This window comes from Sorex araneus, chromosome 9 (genome assembly GCF_027595985.1).
Source record: "Sorex araneus isolate mSorAra2 chromosome 9, mSorAra2.pri, whole genome shotgun sequence".
NCBI classification, from domain to species: Eukaryota; Metazoa; Chordata; class Mammalia; order Eulipotyphla; family Soricidae; genus Sorex; species Sorex araneus.
This window is the reverse complement of record NC_073310.1, coordinates 43480782-43493710: the sequence shown is the minus strand read 5'-3', so window position 1 is coordinate 43493710 and position 12929 is coordinate 43480782. Positions and strand designations below refer to the sequence as shown.

The 12929-nt window shown below is 43.4% G+C and overlaps 1 protein-coding gene across 1 annotated transcript in view; it reads left to right on the top strand.

Moving 5' to 3' along the window:
* DNAH14 (dynein axonemal heavy chain 14) overlaps nucleotides 1–12929 on the top strand; it is a 311036-nt gene that overhangs the window by 291902 nt on the left and 6205 nt on the right. The window contains 2 exon segments of the mRNA XM_055117878.1: nucleotides 3149–3309; nucleotides 5993–6189. Of these exon segments, the coding sequence (XP_054973853.1) occupies nucleotides 3149–3309; nucleotides 5993–6189 (358 nt within the window).

The window sequence follows — 12929 nt, the reverse complement described above, 5'->3', positions numbered from 1 at the left end:
GTCCCCTAAGCACTGCCAGAAGTAATTCCTTAGTGAATAGCCAGGAGGAACCACTGCATATCCTGGGTATAACCCAAAAAGCAAAAAAAAAAAAAGCAAACAAATATCCCATCTAAAAACATAAAATCTGAATTCTCCAAATAACACAAGTGCAAGGCCGGAGAGATTGTAGAGAGCTAACAGTGCTTGCCTACCGTCACCCAAGCACCACCAAGAGTAACCTTTGAGTATTTCCAGGTGTTTCTCAAAACAAAAACACAAATCAAGCGCACGCACTCCTGCACACAGATATGCATGCATGCATGCATGCACACATGCACTCGCACATGCACAAGCACACAAAAATATCCCCAAGTATATGATAGACATCAGTCTTTGAGTGGACATTGAATTATATCTGGTGAATGGTATTTTTGGTTTTGGTTTTGGTTTATTTGGGTTTTTTTTTTTTTTGCTTTTTGGGCCACACCTGTCGATGCACAGGGGTTACTCCTGGCTCTGCACTCAGGAATCACCCCTGGTGGTTCTCAGGGGACCATATGGGATGCTGGGAAACGAATCTAGATCGACCGCGTGCAAGGCAAACGCCCTACCTGCTGTGCTATCGCTCCGGCCCAATATCTTTATCCACTTTCATAAACAAGGATCTGTGTCTACCCATCCAGGCTATTGTGAGAAGAATGATAGTAGGATAGCTTGGAAAACCCAAATCTTCAGGCTGCCTTCAACCTATCACTGTAAAACCATACCTTGCTTATTACCACCAGAAATACAAGGCTTAAACCCTCAACAGCTTGATTTCCAAAGGGATCGTTTCACTCTTTGCTCCTAAAATGTGCCCCCACGATCTCTGAGGGGCACCCAGACATCTGCTCAGGAAATAGGCCGCCTCTCCAGGCACACTCCTGCCTCCCTCTTCCTCACATCTGTGTTCCCAGTCCAGCCCCACCAGGTGACTCTGTGGACTTCTCTCTCTTGTCCTGGCCCTTCACATTCACCTGTGGGGTTGGCCCCCGTCAGCAATTCTCAGCCAACTGGTTCAATGAGTTCAATGAGATGCTGCCCGAGACCTGCTATGTCAGGAAAAGTCAGGCCACCCTGGCAGTGCTGGGGACCTCCAGGGTCACAGCTAGTAATGCTCAGGGGACCATGTGGTGGCAGGAATCGAACCTAGATATGGCACATACAGGCATGCACCCTCACCACAGTAGCCCTGTCATGTCTTGGCCTATCGTGTTCAATTTTATGTCCTCCGCTGTCACAAATCTTTCCCTATCAAAGGATTTCAAGGTTTTATATTTCCATCTTTCCAATCACTAAATATGACCTTGATTGAATTCCACTGATAAGCCCAACTTTACAATCAGAAACTAAATCTGGTGAGGGGCCAGAGCAATAGTACATTGGGTAGGGTGCTGGTCTTGCACATGGCCAACCCAGGTTCAATCCCTTGCACCTTAGATAGTCCCTCGTGCCTGCCAGCAGTGATTCCTGAGGGTAGAGCCAGAAGTAATCTCTGAGCACTTCTGGGTGTGGCCCAAAAATTTAAAAAAGGAATTAAATCCAATGAAAAAGATGAGAAACTACAAAGCAGAGAATTCTATTTGCTGTGATTTGTAAACTGGCTCAGCAGCTGTACTGGGATACCAAGCATACAGCCATGGCTTCCAGATTACCCAGACTTTGAAGGAGCACATCATTGGACTGAGCAATTCTCCCTAAAGAAGCAGAAAGAGAGGGCTCAAAAGAGGTGTGTCCCAATAGCCAGAATCTGGAAACAACCTGAGTGCCCGAGAACAGACGACTGGTTAAATAAACTTTGGTACATCTACACAATGGAATACTACACAGTTGTTAGGAAAGATGAAATCATAAAATTTGCTTAAAGGGAATGATCCTGAAGAGTAACATGCTAAGTGAAGTGAGTCAGAAAGAGAGGGACAGACATAGAATGATTGCACTCATTTGTGGAATATAAAATAACATAATGGGAGACTAACACCCAAGGATGGTAGAGACAAGAGCCAGGAAGATTGCCCACGATTGGAAGCCTGCCTCATGAGCTGGGGAAGAAGGTAGCGGGGATAAAGAAGGATCCCTAAGTCAATGATGGTTGGAGGGATCGCTCGGAATGGGAGATGTGTGCTGAAAGTAGATAAAGGACCAGACATGATGGCCTCTCAGTATCTGTATTGCAAACCATAATGTCTATAAGTAGAGAGAGAGTAATATAGAGACTGTCTGCCATAGAGGCAGGGGGAGGGGTGGGATGGGGATGGGATGTAGGGATACTGGGGACATTCATGGTGGAAAATGTGCACTGGTGGAGGGATGCGTGTTCAATCGTGGTATGACTGAAACTCAAACATGAAAGCTTTATAAGTGTAGCTCATGGTGATTCAATATTAAAAAAAAAGAGGTTTGTCCCTTCCCCCCTCCCCCATTAATTGTTAAAGAGTCAACCACTAAACCGAGCTCTGGTTTCTGCATCTCTTGGAAGATTCCAAACAACTGTTTCCGCCTGAGTGTTTTGAGGCTGTGTTAGATATCACGACATTACTCACACCTGCACCCACACTGTCTTCACCCCTGAGTGGTTACCAGAAACCTGGTATGAAAACACAAACTCAACAGGCTTTTGGCTCCTGAGGGCACCTCTCTTGGCCTGCCGGTCTCCCCTTCTTTGTTGCAGGCTTGGGACTTCTTTCATAAACATGTTTATCTAAAGAATATTTTTTATTCTTTATTTTTAATATAAGAATATTTTACCAAAAAAATCCAAAGAAAATTTCAACTCCTTGAGAACAGGTCAAGTACATCAGAGGCCCAGAGCGATAGTATAGTGGGGAAGGCACTTGCCTCGCACACAGTCAACCTGGGTACAATCTCTAGCACCCCACATGGTCCCTTGAGCCCTGCCAGGAGTGATCCTTGAGCAAAGAGACAGGTGTAAGCCCTGAGCTCTGCTGAGTGTGGACCAAAAACAAACAGAAAACAATCAAACAGTGGTCACATGAGACTCACTCCATGGCCTCAAGGTCCTCCCTCTTGTGGCTTTGTGGCTCCATGACACTGTTTTCCTGGAAAGAAGGCCTGTCTCTGGCTTGTCCCGCTCTGCAGCATGTTGTTTTCTCTGTTTCTTCTGCAGCAGTAAGAAGAGTGACGATGAGCAAGTGATGGCTATTATAATGGACTTGCTGAAGCGTCTGCCCTTATCTGTAGAGAAAGAAGACTGTGCTGGAACTCAGAGCACGCTGAAGTGCATCCTGTCCAGCCCCATGTGGGAGTCTCTGAATAAAACTCTGAAAGGTGAGACTAGCATAAGATGCACCTCTCAGTCTCCTCCAGGAAGGATTCTGGCATCAGAAGGAAGAGAGACAAAAGTACCCCAGAAGTAGAAAGACTACGATGAGGGTTCAGCGATATAGCTCAATGGGCTGAGAGTGTGTTTGGCATGTGGGATTCCTGAATTCAATCCCCAGCACCTCATGGTCCCTGAGCACCTGCAGGAATGAGCCCTGATCACAAAGCCAGAAGTAGGCCCCAAGCACTGGCAGGTGTGGTCCCAAAACAAAGACTAAGATGAGATGGGAGGCTATATCTCTGCTACCTGCTTCTCTCCCATCTTGGGAGATAGAGAGAAGAGAAGAAAATGATGCTGCATGGGGCTGGAGAAATAGTACAGTGAGTAGGGTGATTGCTTTGCAGATAGCTTACCTGGGCTTGATCCCGCAGTATTTCAGATGATCCTCAGAGCATCACCAGGAGTGATCCCTGACTGTGGAGCCAGAAGCAAACCCTGAGCATTGCTAAGTATAGCCCAAAAACAAAGAGAAAAGGAGAGACAGAGACAGAGACAGAAAGAGAGAGAGAGAGAGAGAGAGAGAGAGAGAGAGAGAGAGAGAGAGAATGATGCTGGATATGCAGTGTGTTGATTTGAGGAAGGAGGGAGGAACAGCAATAAGCAACTACAAGTGAAGAATGAGCATTGTAGAATGCCAGAAAGGAGTCACTCTTCTGCTAAAGAAACTTCTAGGTCCCTGCCTGCAGGAACACTATTTTGGACACTGAGGTTTAGATAGGAGGCCACGTTGGATGCTGAAGAAACAGATAGAATAAGAGGACTGAGGCAGGGCTGGAGAGATAGTAGAGCAGGAAGGGTGCCTGCCTTGCACATGGTCTACCTTGATTCAATTGCCAGCACCACATACGGTTCTATGAGCCTCACTGGGAGTGATCCCTGAGTGCAGAGCCAGGAGTATGCATTGGGCACCTCTGAGTGTGGCCAAAAAACAAACAAAATAAAAATTTGTAATTAATTTAAAAGTAAGCTCCCTGTGGCATAGTCGATATGCCAAAAACAGTAACAATAAAAGGTCTCATTCCCCTGACCCTGAAATAGCCTCCAATCATTCGGAAAGACGAGTAAGGAGAGGCTGCTAAAATCTCAGGGCCAGGACGAGTGGAGACGTTACTGGTGCCCACGCAAGTAAATCGATGAACAATGGCATGACAGTGACACAGTGAATTTAAAAATAAGAGGAGAGGGCCTGAGCAGTCATTTGCCTTGTACATGGATGACCCGGGTTTGATCCCTGCTATCCCATATGATCCCTTAAACACCACCAGGAGTAATTCCTGCCCTGAGCATCACCAAGTGTGGCCAGCAAATTTAAAAATAGATATATAGAGGGGCTGGAGTGATAGCACAGCGGGTAGGGCGTTTGCCTTGCACGCCGGGTTCAAATCCCAGCATCCCATATGGTCCCCTGAGCACCGCCAGGGGTAATTCCTGAGTGCATGAGCCAGGAATGACCCCTGTGCATTGCTGGGTGTGACCCAAAAAGCAAAAAAAAAAAAAAAAAAGATATATAGATAAAAAGGGGAGGATGGACAGGCCCAAGGGAGACAGCACCAGTTTAATTGCACCCAAGCTAGCTCCCCAGCCCTACGGAGCTCAAATATTGGATTGTGATAATTTACTCAGGTAAATTTCAACACCCATTTTTTAGTCCTTTAAAAAAAGGGTCATTTGGGGGGTGAGAGAGATAGTACAACAGGTAAGGTGCTTGCTTTGCATATGACTGACCCAGGTTCAATTCCCAGGTCCCCATGTTCTCCCCCAAGTCTGCCAAGAGTCATCCCTGAGTGCAGAGCCAGGAGTAAGTCCTGAGCACATTCAAGTCTGCTTCAAAATGCAGAGGGGAAAGAAAAGATCATTTGTGGGTGGCAGAGGGTAAGACACAGTGGGTAAGACACAGTGGGTAAGGTACAGTGGGTAAGACACTTACCTTGCATGCAACTGATTCAGATTCCAGTTGAGACACAAAACAAACAAAAGGTTGATTTGACACCAACTATTAAGCAGAAGTCTATCCAAACAATACTGTTGTTTAGGTTAATGATTAGTGAGCTAGGGTTAATGGGTTAAATCCAATACAACATTTGCTTTGCACAGTCTTTAAGCCAAAATATTTTATACTTTGTGTGTGTGCATATGTGTGTGTATTGCTACCAGATACTGAGGGAGATGTGGGGAGTTCATATGGATTTTGTTGCTATTTTATGTTTTTTTAGGGCTGGAACCCAGGGCCTGAGACATCTAAGCATGTGCTCTACCATTGAGTTATATCTTTTCTCCCCATTTTTTATTTTTTAATCACTTGAACAATCAAGAGAAGTATAATATTTTGTGATACATAAATATTGTGTGAAATTCAAACTTGAGATCCCTTATTGAAATGCGGCCATGTCTGTTTATCTGCATAGTAGCATGAGGTATTTACCTTGGAGGGGAAAAGTTCGGTGTTTTCCAGGAAACATTAAAAGTCCTAAAAAGGAAAAAAAAGTCCTAAAAAGACTCACTGGTCTTCACAGAAAATCTTCCCTATACCTGAACTAGACACATGAAATTCCTCTAACTTGCCTCCAGAGAAAGTCTCACTTTACCCAGTAGGTGTTGTAACTATAACTTTTTTCTCTCTCAATCCAGGCTATGATCCCCTTATACATTCTGTCTTGTTAACTTTTCTGTGCCAAGAAATTGAACGATTTGACAAGTTATTAATTATTGTACATAATTCTTTGAATGATCTTCAACTTGCTCTTAAAGGATTTTCCTTACTTACTGATGAGTTGGATGAGGTATATCACTCCTTTCTTAATATGAAAGTGCCAGCGCTGTGGCAGGTAACTGACAATGACTTTCTATTTACTTGCTTGATAAAAAAATTAATGTCTGAGGGTCAGAGAGATAGTACAGTGGGTAGGGTGCATACTTTGCATGCAGCTAACTCAGTTCAATCCCAGAACCCCACATATTCCCCAGGCCTCTTGGGAATGATCCCTGAGTGCAGAGCCAGGAGTAAGCCCTGAGTAACCCCCCAAGTGTGGACCAAAAACAAATAATAAATGCCTCAATTCCAGAGAAGGAATAAATAAACTATGGTACCACTACATGATGAAATACTATGTCACTGTTAAAACATACTGACTGATTTGGTGTGAATATAGAGAAAAATTGTCAATTTGACTTAAATCATTGCATCTAAGAGATGTTATCAGAAGACTGTTTACAACACCATAAAATTGAAAGCAACTCAAGTATCTATTATTAGGAATCTGGATAGCTAAATTATGCTGCATTTAAAACACATGATTCAAGCTGATATGAAAACACCTCTAAAATGTATTGTTAATAGTTGGAAATGATCCTTTTGGACAGGAAATGGGTGTTGAAAGTAGGTTAAGGAATATACTTGATAACCTTTCAGTATCTGTATTGCAAACCATGAGGCCCGAGAGAGAGAAAGAGAAGAGAGAGAGAGAAAGAAAGAGAGAAGAAAGAAAAGTGCCTGCCATAGAGGTGGGGGGAAGGGGGGAAAACTGATGACATTGGTGATGGGAAGGGACAGGTGTTGGAACATTATATGATTAAAATCATCATGAAAAAAGTGTATTGTTAATCCAAGTGGTGCTCAGGAGATCTGGAGCCCTTTTTGGGAATTACCAACCACCCTGGCCAGTGGTTGAACATGAGGCTCTGCGGGTTTGGGGCTGTTCAGGCCTTCCGGTGTGGGGGATGACTCAGACTACACAGTGGTGCTCAGGGCCCTTCAAGGCCACGCCTATTGGTGCTTGGGGCTTCCTGGGTTGCACCTGCTGATGCTTGTGGGACCACATGGTATCAGGGATCAAGCCAAGGTCAGTCACATGCAAGACATGTGTCTTAACAGCTGAGTTATCTCTTCAGTTACTGTTAATATTTCTAAATTTCATAAAGACATGCCACTTTTTTTTATTAGTTTATTTTTAATTAGAGAGTCACCGTGAGGGTACAGTTACAGATCCATACATCTTTGTGCTCATGTTTCCCCCATACAAAGTTCGATAACCCATCCCTTCACCAGTGCCCATTCTCCACCACCAGTAAACCCAACATCCCTCCCCCCCTCCCCAGTCCCGTCTCCCCCCACCCCACCCTGCCACTATGGCAGGGAATTCCCTTTTGTTCTCTCTCTCTGATTAGGTGTTGTGGTTTGCAATAAAGGTGTTGAGTGGCCATTGTGTTCAGTCTCTAGTCTGTATTCGGCCCGCATCACCCTTCCCCCACATGACCTCCAACCACATTTTACTTGGTGAAGACATGCCACTTTTTGAAGATTATAAAAATATATGTGTACTTATATAAAGCACAAATATTTACATGTGTGTATAAGTGCTTATGATAACATATATGTGCTTTAGATTTTATAAGCCAGATTCAAAGTTTTGGAAGATAATATAAGACAACTGTTAACTGGGGCTAGGACAATACTACAGCAAGTTGGGCATTTGCCTTGCACTCAGTCAATCCAAGTTTGACCCTTGGCACTGCATAGGAGCACCGCCAGGAGTGATCCCTGAGCCAAGAGCCAGGAGTAAGCCATGAACTCCACTGGGTGAGCCTCCAAAACAAACAAACAAGAGCTCTTAACTGGGGCTGGAGTGATAGCACAGCGGGTAGGGCATTTGCTTTGCATGCCGCCAACCTGGGTTCGATTCCCAGCATTCCATATAGTCCTCTGAGCATGGCCAGGAGTGATTCCTGAGTGCATGAGCCAGGAGTGACCCCTGTGCATCGCTGGGTGTGACCCAAAAAGAAAAAAAAACCACAAAAGCTCAAAACTGTGATTACCTGATATGAGGGAGACTTGAGGGTCTTCCATTTGAGGAAAGCAACATTAATCTTATTTTTATATTTTATTGTTTCTCATTGAATTCACTTAATTGTTTAACCATGCAAATATTTTTTCATAAGCATTCCATTTCAAATTTTAACAAAGAAGCTATTAGATTCTTCCCAGTAGTAACACAAGGAAAGCAATCAAAAGAGCTTGATTTATAACTTATAATAGGGGTCAAAGATATAGTACAGCAGGTAAGGCATTTGCTTTGTATGCAGCTGATCCTAAGTGCAGAGGCAGGAATAAGCCCTGAGCATAGTCAGGTATGCCCCTAAAAAGAAAGAACTTTTAATTCACTAAATGCATCAAAGAGCTGATAAGAAAATAAGAAATTAACAGGCCAAAATCTAAAGCAAGAGGCCAGAGAGATAGTACAGCCAATAGGGAACTCACCTTCAACACAGCCAACCTGGGCTCAATCCCTGGCACCCCCTATGGTTCCCAGAGCCCCACTAGGAGTGATCCCTGAGCACAGAGCTAGCAGTAACCCCTGAGCATCACTGGGTGTGGTTCAAAACAAAACGAAACAAAAAAATTTACAGTAAGAGAACAAAAATGCCTCTGTAACTCAACATTTGAAAAAGAATGTTTCAGTGAAAGCATACCAAGAACTTAGCCCTGAGAGTATTTGTTACAAATCCTATGCAAACAGCTAGCTGATTTAGAGGTCTATAGGGATAAAGGGACAAAAGTCATTTCCAGGGCTCAACCAAGGTGAAATGTCTGATGTCAGATCAGCACTTTAAATTCTACTCTCCTACTGAAAAGCAGCCAGAAAAAAAAGTCTGATCATCTCTGCAATGCTCAGGGCTCTGCAGTAAAGAACAAGAGGGCAGGGCTGGAGAGGATTGTTCAGCAGGCAGAGTTCTTGCCTTGCATGTGGCTGACCTGGGTTTGATTCCTGCAAACCCATATGGTCCCCTGAGCACTGCCAGGAGTGATTCCTGAGTGTAGAGACAGAGTAACCCCTGAGCATCGCTGGGTGTGGTCAACAAAAAGGGGCAGTGGGGGTGGAGAACATGAGGAAAGAAAGAAAAATATTTCCCTGAGCCTTGGTAAATGGCAGCTTCCCCCTTTAAACAATAAATGTGGGGGCAATAGAGATAATAAGCACATGGCCAACCCAGTTCGATCCCCCCAGCATCACATGTGGTCCCCTGAGTCCTGGCAGGTGTGATCCCTGAGCAGAGTCAGAAGGAAGCTCTGAGCACTGCCAGTTGCTGCTCCCAGAAGAAACACAAAGTAAAGGACTGGTGGCCCAAATTAATGTGGGATACACATGAAACGTCATCTCAAAGCCTCTCTGGGGGGGTGAAGAAGTAACATTCCTTAAGAGACTCAGGGAATTCTTCAGTCTTTTGCAAGGGGGAATAAACAATCAGTCAAAATAGCCAAGTGGACTGAAAAATAAGACATTACAGGCAAGAACCACAACAAACGAACTGTGCAAACTGACCCAAATACTTAAGGCAATAGAGTTATCAAACATGAACACAAAAGACTTACTATGGACCCTGGAATAAATAGACTTAAACAAGCTATATGGCTTAGGGCACAAGAAACTATTCACGGAGACAGAAGGCTTGGCAGGAGATGGGACGCTGTTGGAAACAGATTTCTTAAACCATAGAATCAATGGTATGAATGTATCCAGGAGGGCAAAGAAATCCTGCTGGAAGGAAAGCCTTGCATGCTAGTTAACACTCCCCTTCCCTGCCCAGTTCTCTCGCCAGCACTGCCTCAAGCATAGCCAGGGAGCACAAAGCCAGGAATAGCCCCTGAGCATTGCCAAGCATGGCCCAAATACATTCACCCACCCCTCAAAAAAAAAAAAATCTTATTCCGAATGCAGCCAAAGAGACTAAAGAATGAAAACTACGGGCCCACACAGCACCACACGCTCAGACCTAAGAGTTGAATCATCCAGGCCTCAAGGTCAGGCAATCATCAGGCGTGCCTCCCAGACCTATTGAGCACTGATTGGGAGGATTAAAAATTTGATTAATTGGGGCTGGAGTGATAGCACAGCGGGTAGGGCGTTTGCCTTGCAAGCAACTGACCCAGGTTCGATTTCCAGCATCCCATATGGTCCCCTGAGCACCGCCAGGGGTAATTCCTGAGTGCAGAGCCAGGAGTAACCCCTGTGCATCGCCGGGTGTGACCCAAAAAGCAAAAAAAAAAAAATTTTTTTGATTAATTGATAATATATGTGTGGGTTTATTTCTGGGCTGTCTATTCCAGTGTTCTTCAACTTTTACACGCTTGGACTGGCACCTATCTGGTGGTCGAAGACTACTGTTCTATTCTTTTCCATTGTTGCAGTTTTATGGCCATACCCTACTGTTTTTCTTACTATAGCTTTGTAATGTGGCTTGAAAGAAGGAATATGCCTACAGTGCTGTTCTTCTTTCTTGGTATTGCTTTGATTCTGTGGGTTCATATAAATTATAGACAGGTCTTCTGTTTCTGTGGACCATGTCATTGGAATTTCCCCTTTCCTTTGCTGTCATAGTGACTTGATGAACCCACACTTGGTTTTGGTACCTGCCAAAGATGAAACTCTTGTATTTTTTTTAATGTTTTATTAAGTCACCATGATTTACAAAGTTATTCGTAGTTGAGTTTCAGGCATACAATATTCCAACACTCACCAGTGTCTACTTCCCTCCCCCAATATTTCCCAGGGTCCCTCCACCTCCAGCCTATCTCCTTAACAGGCACATTTTCAAGTTTGTTACGGTTTGGATCTCGTGGTGACAGTATGGTTGGTTCTGTCGTTCAGATACATATATCTCAGCTCCATACCACCAATGTGTCCAAGGCCACATGCCCCTGTTATAACTCCATCTTTCTCTTACTCCTGTCTCAGTTTCCCTGGCCTCAGTTCTCTTTAGTTGTGGTGTTGGCATGCATTTGGTTGCAGCATGTCAGAGGTTAACACTTTGTTGTAGCACCAGATCACAAACATCAGTGCCACTAGGATCTCACTTGGCATGTGGGGTAGCCCTGGGGACAGAACTCATGGTCGCACATATACAAGACAGGTACTCTAGTGGGCCTGTCTGTTGGGTTTTTATTAGGATTGCATTGTATGTAGATCACAGTAGGCAGTATAGACACTAATTTCTCCAATCCAAAGGAAAAAGGCAATAACTTTCCAATTATCTGTGACTTCAACATTTTCAATGTGTTGCAACTTTTAGGATAGAGGTCTTTTACCTCCTTGGTTAAATTTATTAGTGTATGTTTTATTGTTTCTGGACTGGAGCGATAGCACAGCAGGTAGGGCATTTGCCTTGCACACAGTCGACCCAGGTTCAATTCCTCTGTCCCTCTCAGAGAGCCCAGCAAGCTACCAAGAGTATCCTGCCCGCACAATATGCCGAAACCAGTAACAACAAGTCTCACCGTAGAGACGTTACTGGTTTCCGCTCGAGCAACGGGATGGCAGTGTGACGTTGCTACAGTGCTTTATTGTTTCTGTGGCAAATGGAATTGTTCTCTTAATTCACCTTTCAGATAGTCTTTGTACCTATATAGAAATGTAACTTGGTTCTCTATCTTGATTTTTTTATGCTGCAGCTTTACAGAGTTCACGTACTAGTTCTAACCACTTGGGGTTTTTGAAGTCTTTCAGATCTCTGAGAAGATGTCATCTGAAAGCAATGATAATTTAATATCTTTCTTTCTGACTTAGATGTCTTTTGTATCTCCTTGCCTAATACCCTACTATGATTTCCAATACTGGGCCAAACAAAAATAACAAGACTGGGCATCCTTGCTTAGAGGAAAGGTTTTTCATTTTCCATTGTTAGCAGTGATTTTCTTATGAATGGCTTTTACTATGCTGAGACATTTCTTCTCTACCTAATTTGCTTCACTTTTTATCATTAAAAGATATTTAATTTGGTGAAATAGCTTTACTGTTTATATTGAAGTGATAATTATTTTCCATTAATTTATTTTATGGTTGTCATGTACCACATTGATTGGCTTTCTCAGGAATGAATCCCACTATTTCCTACAAGAATCTTATAAATGCATTCTTGAATTTGATTATTAATACTTTCTTAAGGACCAAACAAGTAGGAGTAAGTGTTGGGTAGTTTGTATATTTAAGATACAAAAAAATCTCATGATAAAATGAGGCTGAGGCTGAATGATTGAAACTCTAGAGAAACGGGGACAGCATGACTCAAAACAGGAAGAAAGGTTGAGAGATTAAGGGCTTGAGGCACTTGCTTTGAAGGCTGCTGACCCTGGTTCAATCACCAGAGCACCACTGGGAGTGGCCCTCTGAAATATGAACCAGGTTCCCCCTAAAAAAAAAAAAAGAAGAAAGAAAGAAAGAAAGAAAGAAAGAAAGAAAGAAAGAAAGAAAGAAAGAAAGAAAGAAAGAAAGAAAGAAAGAAAGAAAGAAAGAAAGAAAGAAAGAAAGAAAGAAAGAAAGAAAGAAAGAAATGTTGGATAAGGAAGAGTAAATAGTGAATGGGGTTGTGGGGTTGTATAGGATTTTGGAAAGAAAGGTCAGAAAGTTGAAATTGCTCACAGCAAATGGCACATGAAAGTAATCTGTTCATAAAAGGGGCAGGGGAGTAGGCAGAGAAGGGGGTGAATTAAAACATTTGATATGAGAGAGGAAAGCTTTCATTTCTGGTGAAAGTTTTCAAGAGTTTTTCCCAGAACACCATCAAGATAATGCTG